The 19,251-nt window shown below is 37.7% G+C and overlaps 1 protein-coding gene and 1 long non-coding RNA gene across 6 annotated transcripts in view; one reads left to right on the forward strand and one right to left on the reverse strand.

Annotated features, from left to right (window-relative positions):
• Positions 1-19,251, forward strand: part of LOC115214228 (EF-hand calcium-binding domain-containing protein 4A) — a 168,207-nt gene that overhangs the window by 57,650 nt on the left and 91,306 nt on the right. For all 5 annotated transcript variants that reach the window (XM_036504578.1, XM_029783347.2, XM_029783349.2 and 2 more), the window contains exons 3-4: positions 6,206-6,338; positions 10,394-10,552. In XM_036504578.1, coding sequence (XP_036360471.1) covers positions 6,206-6,338; positions 10,394-10,552 — 292 coding nt within the window. The remainder of the gene's footprint in view (positions 1-6,205; positions 6,339-10,393; positions 10,553-19,251) is intronic.
• LOC118764182 overlaps positions 11,940-19,251 on the reverse strand; it is a 28,260-nt gene continuing 20,948 nt past the window's right edge. The window contains exon 3 of the long non-coding RNA XR_004999966.1: positions 11,940-11,981. This is a non-coding gene — a long non-coding RNA (uncharacterized LOC118764182). The remainder of the gene's footprint in view (positions 11,982-19,251) is intronic.

Below are 19,251 nucleotides of genomic sequence, written 5' to 3' on the forward strand. Positions count from 1 at the left end.
GCACTGTAGGACTTTGAGGAAAGTGCACACATCATAGGCAAGGAAAAAGGGGGCATACATCAGAGGTCTGGGAGAAAGGGTGCACTTGTAGGTTTGAAAGAAGTGGGGACACATTGTAGGGTTAGATTAAGGGAGCACACATTATAGAACTGGGAGAAAGGGTACACATTGTAGGACTGGCAGAAAGAGAACACATTGTGAATCTGGGAGAAGTGGGTAACAATTGTACATCTGAGAGAAGGAGGCACACATTGTAGAGCTAAGAGAGGTGTGTGTTGTGGAGCTGAAAGAAAGAGTGACCATTGCAGGGTTGGCTTAGGTTGGCCTAAGGCCTGAAATTTTGAGAGAGTGATGGGGCAGTTAGTCAATTACATTGAGCCCATTACTTAACTGATACTTCATTGAACCCCAAAAGTTGACCTTATTGATATTTGAACTCAAAACATAAAAACAAAATGTCACTAAGCATGTGCTTGTCATGGTAATGATCCTGCCAGGTTGCATCTTAAATTACAATAATAACAAGAGCACTCAGAAAGCACAAACCTCCGCCGCGGCACCACCAATGTCCCCTCAATGATTAGCCAGAGATGATTTTTAAAATGAGAATATCTGAAATAAACTCGACTGCTCTCACAAACGAGAATACTAAAAATGAACTCGACCACTCTCATAAAAAAACAGGTAGAATAATCCAGAATCCTTGTCTGGTACCAGATTGATCCCAAAATCTAATCAGTTCATGCCAGTCATGAGGCCAAACATCCCTGAAAGTTTCATCCAAATTCATCCAGCAGTTCTTGAGATATCTTGTCCATAGACAAATAAACGAACCAACTGGAAACAATACCTTCACCTTCGCTAAGGCAAAAGTAATAATAATAATAATAATAATAATAATCATCGTTTAATGTCCGCTTTCCATGCTAGCCTGGGTTGGACGATCTAACTGAGGACTGGCAAACCGGATGGCTGCACCAGGCTCCAGTTTTGATCTAGCAGAGTTTCTACAGCTGGATGCCCTTCCTAACACCAACCACTCAAAGAGTGTAGTGGGTGCTTTTATGTGCCATCAGCAAGAGGGCCAGTCAGGTGGTACTGGTAACAGTCATGCTCAAATGGTGTTTTTTACGTGCCACCTGCACAAGAGCCAGTCCAGCGGCACTGGCAACGACCTTGCTTGAATGTCGTTTCACATGCCACTAGCACAAGTCCCAGTAAGAATAATAATAATAATCCTCTCTACTCCGGAAACAAGGCCTGAAATTTTGGAGGAGTGGGTTAGTCGATTACATTGACCTCAGCACTCAACCTAAAAGGGATGAAAGGCAAAGCCAACCTCAGTGGTATTTGAACTCAGAATGTAAAGATAGACAAAGTGCCACTACGCATTTTGTCCAGCATGGTAATAATTAATGACCACACAACATATCACAATAACAACTTCAAGTAATATACTGTTCTAGTTGTAAGTCATGTAGTCAAAAATTGTTTCAAGATCACTCTCAGGCTTCATCATCATCATATCTTTAGCACACTGTAGGTGTATCATGTCACCATATGAGTTTTCTCCCCTGTAGAAACATGGCAGTCACAGTGGAAACAATTCAAGAGAAAATGTAGTGTGCTAAAGGAACACAGAATTCAAGATATGTGGCATCTACCTAACCCCTCTAACCAGAGACTAAAAATAACAAACAAAAGCAAAAAAAAAAAAAATCGGGAAATACAAAAACTAAATAACTGCAGACTGATGTCTCCAACTCAACTTTAATTTTCTAGAAATATGGCTACAGAACAACAACAAACTTGAAGTAATTCCTACTAAACCCAATATTTTCTTTCTTACTATTAACACCAGAAGACATCAAATACAACCAGTCATAACATTCAACAACATAAACACATCATAAACACAGAAGACAAAAATTTAAGTAGGTGTTAAGTTACATGGCACACCTCTGCAATATTTGCTGCATGTATATAAGGTCAAAGAAAAAAAAGCAAATGACACACAAACATTCTTAGAGCATGCATAGATACCACATTTTTGGCAGCTATCAGAGACAACAATGGCATGAACACAGTGCATTAAATTCATGATAAATTGTATGAGCTTTACCTGGCCCATTATTGACTTGTTTGCAATAAATCAAAATAAACTACAAAGAATACAAAAGCAGCACACTTCATATCTCGACACGTTGCACTTAGGCCACACCTATAGATCACCTACGCAATGAAAGGAATAGATAAAAGAACTACAGGCGCTATTACTTCCAAAATGATAAGCTACTTCTGCAGTAACCTAGAAACACATCTTAAAAATACTATCTCTCGGGGTCCATCATCATCATCATCATTATATCTTTAGCACACTGTAGGTGTATCGTGTCACCATATGAGTTTTCTCCCCTGTAGAAACAGGGTAGTCACAGTGGAAACAATTCTAGAGAAAATGTAGTGTGCTAAAGTTTAATGTCCATTCATGCAGACATGGGTTAAATGGTTTGACGGAATCCAAAATGCTACATGGTACAGTCTGAGGATTCTATCATGGTCCAGTGTCTACCTTGGTGTGGTTTCTACTGTTGGATGCCCTTCCTAATGCCAACCAATTTACAGAGTGTAGTGGGTGGGTTTTTTCATGGCACCAACACTTGTGAGGTCATCATGCAAAAATGCATGACAAAGCTTGCTCAGTAAAATGATTGAGGTTAAGAAGTATATTCAGTCTTAGAAAGCAAACATCTGAGCCCTATGCAGTCATTCAACCATATAAACATAAAACATACATATGAAGATAATTTGTTTCAGGCACAAGGACTGAAATTTTTAGCAGAGTGTTCTTGTTGATTATACCAGCCCCAGTATTTGACTGGTATTATTTTATCCGCCTCAAAAGAATGAAAGAAAAAAGGAGACATCTGCAGAATCTGAACTTAGAACATAAAGACAGGTTAAATGCCACTAAGCTCAGACATTTTAAATCTGTGCATTTTTAACCAGGACCATCATGGTCCTGTGTCAGTTGAGGGAGATCTTTAGGTAAGCACCTAGTATCTCTGTTGTGTTGGTCTACATCTGCTGTGTTTGAATGACCTGCTCTAGTAAAGCCATGCTTTCATATCCAAAGCAGTGAGTCACTTACTTGCCAGCTCTTGTTTAGCTCACCAGCAATGTCCCACAATGTGCAAGCACTTTTCCCTTATAATAGTGGAAACAGGCAAGAAATCTCCATACAGCTGTTTCTTGGTGGGATGAGTTCTACAAGATTTGTTTAAGACTGCTCTTAACATTTGGGTGTAAGTTCCATCTAGTTTGGGTTCCAGTGTTTTGGTAAGTGTCCAGGCTGTTGCTCCATATCAAAAGAACTAACTCTACAGTTGCATGGAAAAAATTCCTCTTAATTCTGTCTGACACGGTTGATTTCCAGATAACATCCAGTTTATTTAGAGCTGATCATGCTTTGGCTATCCAAGTTTTTATGTCCTTTTCAGTTAAGAATATCTCAGAGTCAAGGTCTGTGAAATAATCATCTTGATTGATGGGGTCTCGGCTGATGCTGGTGATGGATCCTTATTGAGTTTGGTTTTTAGGTTGTCCAGCTAATTCTAGTCTATGAAGTAATTGGATGGAGTTTGATATTGTGCCAGAGAGCAAGGTTAAATCATCAGTATAGTCTACATCAGTTATTTTTGAGTTGGATGGCTGATTGATCTTCAGTTCCAAGTGATTGATCTTCAGTTGGATGGCTGATTGATCTTCAGTTCTGAGTGATTAATCTTCAGTTCTGAGTGATCACTCTGCATCACTCGGAACATCACTTGACAATCTAAACAGTCTCAGTTTCACACTTGTGAAACCCCTCTGTCCAGCATTCACCATGATAGATCGCTAGCTACTAAACCTTTTCCTATTTTCTCTCCCTGTTTATCTCTATATTCCTTTCTGCCGAAGAGTGTAGGCTCGAAACGTAAAAGACTTTCTCACTTCCTGAGTGTTAAACTAATAAATTTGTTTGTTGCTTACACATCTGTCTTCGTCTTTTGTTTTTTTGTAAATTCTCACTATATACTCTTTTACTCTTTTACTGGTTTCAGTCATTTGACTGTGGCCATGCTGGAGCACTGCCTTTAGTTGAGCAAATCGACCCCAGGACTTATTCTTTGTAAGCCTAATACTTATTCTATTGGTCTCTTTTGCCGAACCGCTAAGTTACGGGAACATAAACACACCAGCATCGGTTGTCAAGCGATGTTGGGGGGTCAAACATATACACACACATACACACATATACATATATACGGTGGACTTCTTTCAGTTTCCGTCTACCAAATCCACTGACAAGGCTTTGGTTGGCCCAGAGGCTATTGTAGAAGACACTTGCCCAAGGTGCCACGCAGTGGAATTGAACCCGGAACCATGTGGTTGGTAAGCAAGCTACTTGCCACACAGCCACTCCTACACCAATATATATATATATATATATATATGTATGTATGTATGTATATGCTCATGTTTTGACTTCTGTTTTCTTGTTTGTGTTACCAAACCTATATTATCTACTGCTTTTCAAATTATCTATTTATCTAGTTGTCTGTCTGTCTGTCAATCTATCCATCCATCCATCCTTCTATCTACACGTGTATGTGTGTGTGTGAATGTGTCTGTTTGCACTCATTTCACGGAACATTGGGTTTTCATTATAATTTGCTTGTGCCCTATTTCTCTGTTAGTCACAAGTTTGTTCATACTACTCCACTGATGCTTTTAACTCAAATAAAGTCACAGAGTAAAGACTAAAGAAGATTTTCATTTGGATTGCCTTCTGTTTGTTTGTTTTTTATTTCATATCAGATATTGAAGAATACTACTGCAAGTGCGAGGTTTCAGTTGTCTTGATCACTTCATGGTTGGAAGGGAAATATAAAATGCATTGCTGAGACCCCCTTTGGTCATGACTGACCATGGGATTGCACCTAGAAAGTTACCCTCCCAGGCACGAGTCCGGGCAAGGCTGTTTATGAAAGACCAGCAGTCACCCATGCATACCGGCCTCCCCACTCCATGCCACCCATGTTATCCAAGGGAAAAGCAAAGGCCGATATAGCTTGGCACCTGTGACATTGCAACTCATTTCTACAGCTGAGTGAACTGGAGCAATGTGAAATAAAGTGTCTTGCTCAAGAACACAACACACAGCCTGGTGCGGGATTCGAGCTCACAACCTCACGATTGTAAGCTTCATGCTCTAACCACTGAGCCATGCACCTTCACATACATACATACATACATATACCAGTGCCAGTGGCCCGTAAAAGGACTATCCGAACGTGACTGTTGCCAGCGCCACCTCGACTGGCCTCTGTGCCAGTGGCACGTAAAAAGCACCAACCAATCATGGCCGTTGCCAGCCTCACCTGGCACCTGTGCCGGTGGCACATAAAAAGCACCCACTACACTCACGGAGTGGTTGGTATTAGGAAGGGCATCCAGCTGTAGAAACACTGCCAGATCAGACTGGAGCCTGGTGCAGCCTCCTGGCTTCCCAGACCCCGGTTGAACTGTCCAACCCATGCTAGCATGGAAAGCGGACGTTAAACAATGATGATGATGACATACATACATACATACATACATACATACATACACACATACATCCATCATACATACATACATCATACATACATACATACATACATACACACATACATCATACATACATACACACATACATCATACATACATACATCATACATACATCATACATACATACATCATACATACACACATACATACATACATCATACATCATACATACATACATCATACATACATACATACATACATACATACATCATACATACATACATACACACATACACACATACACACATACATCGTACATCATACATACATACACACATACATCATACATACATACATCATACATACATACATACATACATCATACATACATACATACATCATACATCATACATACATACATACATACATACATACATCATACATACATCATACAACATACATACATACATACATACGCATGCATGATCAGTATATGATTTTGTGTTTAGTAAGAGAAATCATATACTGGTAAAATGCATTACTCATATGATATTTCATATGTGTGACCTACAGTATGACAACAATTAATTTCTCTTGTTTCTTCTTTCAACAGATCGTTTCATTGGAATACCAGCAGTACCACCACATCAAGAGGAACTTGTTTATGGGGAGGAAAATGAAGAAATAGAAGATCAGGCTTTTACTGACATGCTTACTACAATCGGTGCTAAAGATGTTATTCATGAGTAAGATTCAATCTTCTTGATTTGATTTTTCTTCTGTACGTGGTACTCTAACATGTGCGGGCCTGACCATGCTGTAAAGAAGTTCGGTTTGGAACCGTGTTGTTTAGGATGCAGCCTCTCTGTGTGGACACTGTCGTGGCTGGTGTCTTCTGCTATAGCTGTGTGTTGACCAATGCCTTGTGAGTGAAATTTGGTAGATGGAAACTGGAAGAGGGCGGCGAGCTGGCAGAAACGTTAGCATGCCGGGCGAAATGCTTAGCGGTATTCGTCTGCCGTTACGTTCTGAGTTCAAATTCCGCCGAGGTCGACTTTGCCTTTCATCCTTTCGGGGTCGATAAATTAAGTACCAGTTATGCACTGGGGTTGATGTAATCGACTTAATCCCTTTGTCTGTCCTTGTTTGTCCCCTCTATGTTTAGCCCCTTGTGGGTAATAAAGAAATAAGGAAACTGGAAAATGCCTATCATATATGCGCACATGCATGTGTGTATGTGTGTGTGTGTGTGTGTGTGTGTGTGGAATCTAGGGTTACACATGAGCTATTTCAAGTTTCATGCTTGGATACTGCAAGAACTAGACAGACTTGTATAATATACCCTCAATGGTCTAGAAATCATTCAAGTTTTGCCAGGTCATGCTTGTTGTGTTATGTAAGCCCATTTGATTACAGCACTATCCAAGCATGAAACTTGAAGTCGCTCATGTATAACTCCTGTATTCATTAAATGTTATCTATCTCTCATTGAACCGCATGCATTTTTGCTGATCTTATCAGTAAGTGAACAGTACATTGTATATCTGTATAAGTGTTTGTATGTGTGTATATGTATCTGTATGGGTGCATGTGTTGAGAGAGAGATTAGTTGTGATATCACCAGTGCCAAGCTGTATCAGCCTTTGCCTTTCCCTTGGATAATATCAGTGGCATGGAGACGGGTGGCTGGTATTTTCAAGTATCAGTGGACACATAAATACATATATATATATAAATACTACGAATGTTTACACGCACATCATATGTGAAAATATATGGTGTGTATGTGTATGTTTGTTGTTACACATGAGTATACATATGGACATGTAGATGTGAGTGTAATTCTATTAGTTCGTTGGTGAGGGTTTAAATAGGAAAATATTAGTATTATAATAATACTAGATTTCTTACGTAGGGATGCTATCTGTATAAGCTATAAGGAGTTATTTTGATTATATATCTTAGAATATTAGCGTATTTTGACTTTTTACAATTAATTTCTTATAATTTAATTATTATAAACCGATGTTAACTTAGTATATATATATTTTTATGTCTTTTGATAGACAAACAGAAACGCGTATTCTATACTTTATAATTTAGCGAATGTTTGAATAAAACATAGCGGTAAAGTTACGGACATTGTTAGTTATAAAATATTATGTTTACGAAAAATACGGTGTCATATGAATTGTGTACCTTATGACAAATTACACTCTCTATCTGGATATAATTATATGTATGTTTGTATTTACTAATTTATATACATATGTGAGTGGATCTATTTGTAAATACTTAGTTAATACCACGGCCATGGTGTCGTCTGGGGTGGCTGGATGTCTGCATGCATGTATGTGCAATCGGTTGAGTTCCTCTCTGTTTTGCATGTGTATAGTTGCGATACTACCTCTTATATTATTTATTTATTTATTTATGATTTGGTTGTGTATGTGGGTATGTCTGTGTGTATGTGTGTGGGTGTGTGTGTGTGTATACATATAACTATGTATGTATGTGCGCACGATTTGTGGATGTGCGTGCGCGTGTGTATGTTTCCTAGCTAACTAACCGTAAAATTTCCATTGTAATTCAAATTTAAAACTATAAGCCAATCGAATCTATCTATGAAAATCAATACCATGCGGGCAGAGGAATTCGACTGATTGAGTATATATGTGGATGTCCGCTTGCTTTGGATGGTACAATCGTGGTTGTTATTATTATTATTAATATTAATATTAATTTTATTGACTTTTTGTGTAATGACACATTTTAATAGATTGGACTGTTCAATATATATGCCTGCTTTAAATGTGAGTGTACATGTTGTAGTTCCTTGATGTTGGTTATAGAACTGTGGAGTTCAATATGGAACATTATTGTGTTTGTTAATGTATATTGATCTATATTGTTTATATTGTATTATTGTGTATATATATATATGTAGGAATATGAGTGTGTATGCACACATATTTATATTTATATGTAAATTTTTTTCATACTTGCATTAAATTCTCTGAAGAGGCCGTGAGACATTCTTGTTAATGTCTCATTTATACCTGCTTTATATGGCTAATTGGTTAAATGGGACATACCTGTCTTCACGGCCGAAACAGCTGTCAGCTACTATGTAAATGTATTTTCTATTTCTATTTCTATGTCTTGTTATATTTGTACTATATTAATGTATAATATCATTGCTATTGTGTAATGGTTTAATAAAGTATTGATTGGGTATTATCTGATGGTTGATGATTGATTTAGATATATTTCTCCATTTTCTCATTTTGTATTATTAATTTACGGTAATAATTTTACCTTTACCCACATAATACAGTAGATGAAATAATTGCATCGCAATTTTTAACATTTATGTATTAGCTTTGTTGGGTACTTCTCTAGCAGTATATTGGATATATGTTATCCCATGGAGGGTTGAATTTACAACCCCTATCTCATTTTATATATATATATATATATATATATATATATACTCGTTGTTTTGTAATAATCTAGAGAAAGTGTTAGTCAATACAAACTTAGAGTGCAATAGTTTATTTAAGCTGATCCAGTGACCTGTTATTCTGGAGTTCCCATGAAACACTGGTGTTTCTCCAGGCAAGTCAGACTTGCCTGGAGATTTACTTGTCTGAAGGCCTCTGGATTGGCTTAAAGAAACACCCCTGTGTGTGTATGTTTGTATGTGTGGAGGTGGGTGGAAGAGCTGGGCAAAGTGGTAACGCAGTGATGGTCTCATTTGAGTAGTTGGACCGATTGATAAGAAGGGTCAGTTTGCATGCCGTGTCTGCATTGGTTGGATGGTTCATCAGGGTCCAAGTCAGTTCTTATTAGAGTTACACTGGGTAATTGTTGAAGGAGGGTAGATGGGCAAAACTAACAAAGACAGAGTAAAAAATGAGAGAATAGGTAAAATATTAATAGGACAGAGAGAGTTGGAGAGTTGTAAGGATGGTGATGTGGGTTGAGTAGGAGGACACACAATATGTAAAAAATAAAAAATTTGATATTTTGTCTCTGAGTTCAATTCTTACTAGGTATAACTATTGCTTCCGTTGTTCCAAGTACTGATTTAATGACTATATTTATCCACGAAATTTGAAAACTTGTGCTTCTAAATCATAAATCTATTAGTGATACCTCGCAGGATGAGTTTAATTTATTCCATGGCCAAGCTTGTCTTACGATTTACTCATTCTACAAATCAATTTTCCCCATTGAAATTAACTAAAAAATAATTAATCCATTCCAACCCTAGCAAAAAACACTCAAAAATAATTTTTTATGGGTTTTGAAACAGAGAAGGTGTAGTTACAAGAAAAATGACAATTATAAAAAAGAGAATGCAAAAGAAATATGTAAACTGGTTTTATTAACTGAATTACCTTAACCCTTTAGTGTTTGTATTATTCTGCCAAAATTAATGTTATTTTTATCCACATTGTTTTGAACTAATCATGCATTATCTTGTAGCTATGAGATTTTGATGAGGTAGCTGTTAATTTTTAAAATGGTATTGTAGGGTTGGTGTGAGAGACCAGATCTGGCTAGTTTGAAAATAAAACAGACAGAATACTTTTGGCCGGATATGGCTCGTTTAAATGCTAAAGGGTTAAAGATGGGATAATTAGTGTGCTCATACTATGGATCTCCAATCATACTTTAAGACAAAAATTTGCACAAGTCTCAGCTCATACAGCAAATTATTTGTACTGTGAGGTTCTACTGTATTCTATATTTATAAAGCTAAATTTCTTCTCATTGATTTCTATCATTTTTATAGTGACGGCTCTATCAAGCATATCAAGGAACTTTGGGTTCAGTTACGCAGAGAAGATGATCCCGTTGTAGTAGAAAACTTTGAAGATTTTCTAAGTAAAATTACCAAGGATTTAAAAAAGAAGCAAGATGATTTAAAAGAATTAGAAACTGCCTTAAAAGTGTAAGTTCACTTAATTGAATTATTTTATCGTTTTTTATTGACTTTTTACATTTTATTTTATTTTATTTTAACCAGGGGTGGACACTTTCTATTTATAATAAATTATCATCATCATCATCATCATTTAGCACCTGTTTTCCATGCTGGCATGGGTTGGACAGCTTGACAGGAACTGGCAAGACCAGAGTCCACACCAGGTTTTCTGGTCTGTTTTGACTTGATTTCTACAGCTGAATACCCTTCCTAATGCCAACCACTTTACAGAGCGTACTGGATACTTTTTATGTGGCGCCATCACCAGTGTTTTTTTCATGGAACCGTTGCCAGTGCTTTTTATTTGGCATCATCACCTGTACGTTTTCCGTGGCAAAGGCACCAGTGATTTTATGTGGTACCATCTCTAGTGCTTTTGAATGTTTTTTTTTCTAACATTTACCTATGGCCTACGTCATCATCGTCATCATTATCATCATAATCATCATTTAATGTCTGCTTTCCATACTGGCATGGGTTGGATAGCCTGATTGAGGCCTGGCAAGCCAGGAGGCTGCACCAGGTTCCAATCTGTTCTGGTAAGGTTTCTACAGCTGGATGCCCTTTCTAATGCCAACCACCACTCTGAGAGTGTAATGGTTGCTTTTTACATGCCACTGGCATTGACCACACTTGGATGGTGCTTTTCATGTGCTACCAGCACGGGAGTCAGTCCACCGGCACTGGCTTTGACCATGCTTTTTATGTGCTACCAGCACAGGAGCCAATCTGGCAAAACTGGTATCAACCATGCTCAAATGGTGCTTTTAATGTGCCAACAGCATAGGAGCCAGTCAGGCAGCACTGGCATTGGCCACAACAATGATTTCACTTGACTCAACAGGTCTTCTCAAGCATGACTACATGTATGTAATAATATATTTTAAGCATAAAAATAACCCCACACATTTCTCCATTTCTATCATGGGCAATGCTTACATCAGCAAAAATTAAACAAATAGTAATACAAAAAATAAATTAAAAATATCAACTGTTCAGTGACCCACAAATACATAAAATTAGAAATATATTTATCTACAGATATGACTGTGTGGTTAAGAAGTTTGCTTCACAACCACATGGTTTTGGGTTCAGTCCCACTGTGTAGCTTCTTCTACTATAGCCCCGAGCTGACCAAAACGTTGTATGAATAGATTTGGTAGATGGACACTGCAAGAAGCCAATCATATATATAGGCATAGGTGTGGCTGTGTGGTAAGTACTTGCTTACAAACCGCATGGTTCCGGGTTCAGTCCCATTGCGTGGCACCTTGGGCAAGTGTCTTCTACTATAGCCTTGGGCCGACCAAAGCCTTATGAGTGGATTTGGTAGACAGAAACTGAAAGAAGCCCGTCGTATATATATATGTGTGTGTGTGTGTGTGTGTTTGTGTGTCTGTGTTTGTCCCCCCCAACTTTGCTTGGCAACCGATGCTGGTGTGTTTACGTCCCCGATAGAATAAGTACTAGGCTTACAAAGAATAAGTCCTGGGGTCGATTTGCGCGACTAAAGGCGGAGCTCAGCATGGCCGCAGTCAGATGACTAAAACGAATAAAAGAGTAAAGAGTGTATGTATATATATATATGAAATTGAAGAAATTGGAGTCAGCTATTTTTTAATCACTGCATTTGTTTCCACCCAATGTAGTTCTCCCAAAATACAGGTATTTGATTATGCAATTTTGTTTGCATAATAAAATCCAGTTGTGTTTCCACGGGTGATATTCAAGTGTTGTCTCTGTTAGCTTAAAATCTTCGACTTCAAAGCCACCCTATCTCTCTGTGTTGGTTTGAATTTTGTAGCAGCTGATAGATTCATGTTATCACACACACACATTCTTTTATTCTTTTGTTCCAGTCGTTTGACTGTGGTCATGCTGGAGCACCGCCTTTAGTCAAGCAAATCGACCCCAGGACTTATTCTTTGTAAGCCCAGCACTTATTCTATCAGTCTCTTTTACCGAACCACTAAGTTACAGGGACATAAACGCACCAGCATTGGTTGTCAAGCGATGTTGGGGGGACAAATACAGAGACAGAAGCATACACACACACACACGTATATATGACAGACTTCTTTCAGTTTCCGTCTACCAAACCCACTCACAATGCTTTGGTCGGCCCGAGGCTATAGTAGAAGACACTTGCCCAAGGTGTCATGCAGTGGGACTGAACCCAGAATCATGTGGTTGGTAAGCAAGCTACATACCACACAGTCACTCCTATAAGTATATATTTATGTGTGCATCACTGTATTTGCTTACAGCTCTGTAATTTAGTGGTTTGACTAAAAGAGGGCTGACAGAATAAATACTTGAAAAGTGAAAAAAGTACTGGGCTTGATTTGTTTGAGTGAACTGGTCAAGTGGTGCTCCAGAATGGCTGCAGTCCAATGACAGCCACAAGTAAAAAAAAAATAAGAGACAGAGATAAAGATGCAGTGTAGATCTTTGACTCATGTGAAATAATGCTGAAAATATATAACATAGAGCACAGAAAGTAGGTTAATATCTTACAGCTGTTTCAGCCAAGAGGCTATATTACACCATTGTACTTTTATCCCTCCAGTGAAGTGAAGTATTTGGTAGATAAGATTAAGGTACTTGGGAGTGCCTCTGGGCTTCGTCAGCAAGTTTAGAAAGCTCATAAAGTCAAGTTATAAATATAAATACGCGCGAGAAGACCCGGCAGGACAAGTGAGTCCACAACCCGTGGCCTTCTACATGGGATGGAGCCAGCCTACGTATGCATACCTTCCCTTCTTGGGACACAAAACTCTACTTGTGAAGACGTGTTGAGGCAAGTGAGGATCAGAATCGAAATCGATCAATGGAAATTGCGGATGTGCTACCAGTGCCGGTGGCATGTCGAAACTCTGCTTGTGAAGACCCATTGAGGCAAGTGAGGATCAGAATCGAAATCGATCAATGGAAATCGATCAATGGAAATTGCAGATGTGTTACCAGTGCCGGTGGCATGTAAGAGAACTTTCCGTTTCGCGACCGTTGCCAGCACCGCCCCGTTTCGTGTCCGTTGCCAGCCTCGCCTGGCCCTCGTGCCGGTGGCACATAAAAAGCACCATCCGTTCGTGGCCGTTTGCCAGCTCTGTCTGGCACCAGTGCGGGTGGCACGTAAAAAGCACCCACTACACTCACGGAGTGGTTGGCGTTAGGAAGGGCATCCAGCCGTAGAAACACTGCCAGATTTGACTGGGCCTGATGAAGCCTTCTGGCTTCACAGACCCCAGTAGAACCGTCCAACCCATGCTAGCATGGAAAACGGACGCTAAATGATGATGATGATGATGATGATGACACTGAGAAAAAATTTTCTTTAGCAGAGACTTAGCCATTTTTACAGTTTCGGTTTATTTTAAAACATTGAACATTGACGAAGTACAACTCTAAGAGTTTGAGGTCTACAACTATCAGCTTGTCTTCCACTATCTTTTATTTTGTATTTGTTTCAGTCATTAGGTTGTGGCCATGCTGGGGCACTGCCTTGAAGAATTTTTAGTCAAATGAATCATCTCCAATACTTATTTTATTGAAAACCTGGTAACTTAGCAGTTTAGCAAAAGGAATCAATAGTATAAGATATTGTTGATCCCTTTTGCTAAACTATGGGGACATAAATATACCAACACAATTGTCAAGCAGCGATGGGGGACAAAAACAGACACAAAGACACACACATGCATATATATATATATATATATATATATATATATATATATATATATATATATATATTAATAATAATAATAATAATTTGAGGGAATATTATTCCTAACTTACAAGGAAAAATTCAATTTAGAAATACTAAATCAAATTTCACAAAATATAATATATATATAAAAATTAGAAAAAAACACCTTTTATCAATTCAAAATGAACAGTTAAATGGTGTAATTAGATGGTGTAATTTAATTGTTCATTTTGAATTGATAAAAGATGTTTTTTCTAATTTATATATATATATTATATTTTGTGAAATTTGATTTAGTATTTCTAAATTGAATTTTTCCTTGTAAGTTAGGAATAATATTCCCTCAAATTATTATTATTATTATTATATATTATATATATATATATATATATATATATATATATATATATATATACACACACACACATGTATATGACAGGCTTTTCAGTGTCTACCAAATCCTCTCACAAGGCTTTGGCCAGCTCAAGACTCAAGCATATAGTAAATAAAAATAATTGCCCAAGGTGCCATGCAGTGGGACTGAACCTGAAACTATGTGGTTGTGAAGCAAACTTCTTACCACACAGCCATGCCTGTGCCTATGACTGTTGTGAAAATGATAAAATGATATGAGACCATTATTGTTACTTCCAATCCAAGTGCATTATGGTATATTTTACTGAAAGGTTTACAGTCACCCATTTGTAAATAAAATGGCTACATTCAGATTTGTACTTAAACCTTTTCACCAACCAAAGCAATTTGATTCATATCAACTGTTCCTTGGCTAAAATTCAGGAACAATTATTTTCAAAAGTTCATTCAGAACATACTATGGATGCATCTTTTCCTCAGTAAAATGCAACAATGATTAAGGACAAATTTCTTCAGCCTCATTGCTTTGATCACACTTCATCAGACACAAACATAGAATGTACTTACTTGTATATTCTTTTACACTTTCTTTTGAAATTCCTCGACTCAACTAAACAACAATCATTCTACTTACTAACTTCATCTCATCTGCAATTGGGTGCAATCTGCAATTATAACTGATTTATTACCTAATAATATATATATCATCATCATCATCGTTTAACGTCCGCTTTCCATGCTGGCATGGGTTGGACGGTTCAACTGGGTCTGGGAAGCCAGAAGGTTGCACCAGGCCCAGTCTGATCTGGCAATGTTTCTACGGCTGGATGCCCTTCCTAACGCCAACCAGTCCATGAGTGTAGTGGGTGCTTTTTACGTGCCACCAGCACAGGTGCCAGACGAGGCTGGCAAACGGCCACGATCAGATGGTGCTTTTTACGTGCCACTGGCATGGACTGTTTATTATAATTCCTTGCTTTATGAATCGACTAGATGGTCACTACATATATATAGATTCAGATGAGTATGGTACTTAAGTTAAAGGTACCAGAATTTTGTATGGTATTATCCATATAAATCAAATGGAGTGATTATAATCAAAATAAGCAACAAGTATATCCAAGGTAGAGTAGTACAATTGTTTCATGCTACTTCATTTTATTAAACACTGTAAGTATTACATCAGTTTTAAAATGTTGAGCAATCTTCAGCCACATATAGAATTTTTTTTAATTAAACGGACAATGCACATTCCTATACTTATTTCATTTGCCAACTGATGTAATACTTACAGTGTTTAATAAAATAAAGTAGCATGAAACAATTGTACTACACTACCTTGGATATCCTTGTTGCTTATTTTGATTATATATATATATATATATATATATATATATAATATATATATATATATTACACACTGACGTATGTGTATCTATTATCATTTATCGTCTGTATTCCATGCTGGCTTGAGTTTAACAGGATCTGACAAGTCAAAGGGCTGCAATGGGCTCTGATGTCTACTTTGGCAAGCTTTCTACATCCAGCTGGCCTTCTTAATACCAACCACTTAAGAGAGTTTAGTGGGTGTTTTTTTCACAGCACCTGCACTAATAAGGCCTCCCAACTAACTCACAAGCAAAGGCCTCTTATACAATGCTGCAAAAATTGCTCTCACCACATCTAGGTTTCAGATTTTGGCACAAGGCCAGCAATTTTGAGGTAAGGGTTAAATTGATTACATTAACTGGTATTCGTTTTATTGACCCCCAAAAAGATAAGAGGCAAAGTCAACTTCAGTGAAATTTGAACTCAAAAGGATGAAATGCTGCTTGGCATTTCATCCAGCAAGCCAACAATTCTGCCAGTTTGCAACACTTTTCCATATCTATATTTAGCAGCAGGATACAATTTCTGTTTGCAAATTCCAAACACAGTCTCAAAAGCAATAACCAGGTGAAGAATTGTATCTTCTGTCAGAATTCTACAAACACTGTATATTTCAGGCCTGTAGCTTCTGATATCTCTTTTACTTGTTTCAGTCATTTGACTGTGGCCATGCTGGGGCATCATCTTTAGTTGAGCAAATCGACCCCAGGACTTATTCTTTGTAAGCCAAGTACTTATTCTATCGATCTCTTTTGCCGAACTACTAAGTTATGGGGGGACGTAAACACACCAGTATCGGTTGTCAAGCGATGTTGGGGGGACAAACACAGACACACAAACATACATACATATATATATACATATATATGACGGGCTTCTTTCAGTTTCCGTCTACCAAATCCACTCACAAGGCTTTGGTCGGCCCGAGGCTGTAGTTGAAGATACTTACCCAAGGTGCCATGCAGTGGGACTGAACCTGGAACCATGTAGTTGCTAAGCAAGCTACTTACCACACAGCCACTCCTACTCCTATATATATATATATATATTATTTGGTGTTTGAGAAGAAGACCCATAGAATCAAGTAAAATCGCAGTCGTGGCAGATACTAATGTCATGTAAATGGTACCTGTGCCAGTGGCACGTAAAAGCACCCATTACACTCTCGGAGTGGTCGGCGTTAGGAAGAGCATCTAGCTGTAAAAATCATGTCAAATCAGACTGGAGTCTGGTGCAGCACCTCAACTAACCCTAACCCTAACCCTGGTCAAACCGTCCAACCCATGCCAGCATGGACAACAGACGTTGAATGATGATGATGATACAAAGAAGACATTAGAGCTCCAATGAATTTGGAAAAAGTAATCACAGAAGCTCATTTAATAGAAAGCTGCTTGGAGTAATGCAGAAGCTATCAATCCAAGGGAAACAACCCAAATTTCCAGTTGAAATATGGCCTCTCTTTTTCACAGCAAATGTTTATAAATAAGGAACAGAGTAAACTGAAAAATATGTCTATATCTATCTATCTATTTATCTGTCTGTCTGTCTGTCCGTCTATCTATCTATCTATCTATCTATAATACACACACACCGATATATACACACAGACACACACACACAGGTACATACATACACACACTTTTTATTTGTTTATTTGGAAGAGAAAAACGAAGACTTTATTAAGGTTTAACTTCTTAAAAGCAGCATACAGTAAAAATCAAATTTGATCTTTCTAATTTCCTTTTTAATGCTCATTGCTTTAAATGTGTTAACATTAACTAATAATAATAATATATTTCTTTACTTAACTAATAATAATAATAATAATGAAATTATTGTATACAGTGCTCAGGTGCACCACAACTTGTTTGAAAGTGCGTATAAAGTATATGCAGTAATGTACAAATTTCTCTATGGATGTTTTACTACCTTGGTCATAAATTGATATTTGTAATCTTTCAATAAGCAGTTTTCACCAGGTAGATCTGGTGTTAGTTTCTAATGGCTTAGTCTTTCATTCAGCAGTGTCTGCTATGTTTCTTAAATACCAGTTCCATAACATACAAAACATATTAAGTTCATAATTTTTATATTATTATTAACCCTTTTGTTACCGTATTTATTTTGAGATGCTCTGTGTTTCTTTCAATTATTTTAAACATAACAAAGAATTTAGTAAAATAACTTAGTTATCATTCAGCTACTGTTAGGAACATAAATTGTGACTAAGGTTTGGTGGAAGATTTTAATTGAAAATTTATATGAAAACAATACATTTGTACTAAGAGCCAGAGCCAGTTTCAGCTGGGTTGGTATCAAAAGGGTTAAGAATTGTTTCTCTATTATATATTTTAACCCTTTTGTTACCATATTTCTGTTGAGATGCTCTGTGTTTCTTTCAATTAATTTGAAATATAACAAAGAATTTAGTAAAATAACTTAGTTATCATTCAGCTGGTGTTAGGAACATAAATTGTGACTAAGGTTTGGTGGAAGATTTAAATTCAAAACTTATGAAAACAAGACATTTGTATTAAAGAGCCAGAACCAGTTTTGGCCGGGCTGTTAACGAAAGGGTTAAGGTGGTAAAGCGGCAAGCTGGCAGAATTGTTAGTATGCTGAACAAAATGCTTAGCCTATCACTACATTCTGAGTTCAAATTCCGCCGAGGCCGACTTTGCCATTTTGTCTTTTTAGGGTCAATAAATTGAGTAGCGGTTTGATACTGGGGCCAATGAAATCAACACATTCACTCCCCACAAGTTGCTGGCCTTGTGGCAAAATTTGAAACCATTGAGGGTGGCGAGCTAGCAGAATCGTTAGCCTGCCAAAGGCGGCGAGGTGGCAGAATCATTAGCACACCGGGTAAAATGCTTAGCGGTATTTCATCTGCCGTTACGTCCTGAGATCAAATTCCACCAAGGTCGACCTTGCCTTTCATCCTTTCTGGGTCGATAAATTAAGTACCAGTTACGCACTTGGGTCAATTTGATCGACTTAACCCATTTGTCTGTCCTTGTTTGTCCCCTCTATGTTTAGCCCCCTGTGGGCAATAAAGAAATAAGAATCGTTAGCATGCCAGGTGAAACGCTTAGTGGTATTTCCTCTGCTGCTATGTTCTGAGTTCAAATTCCACTGAGGTCAGCTTTGCCCTTCATCCTTTCAGGGTTGAAGAAATAAGTACCAGTTA

The sequence above is a fragment of the Octopus sinensis genome, linkage group LG7, assembly GCF_006345805.1.
Source record: "Octopus sinensis linkage group LG7, ASM634580v1, whole genome shotgun sequence".
Lineage (NCBI taxonomy): Eukaryota > Metazoa > Mollusca > Cephalopoda > Octopoda > Octopodidae > Octopus > Octopus sinensis.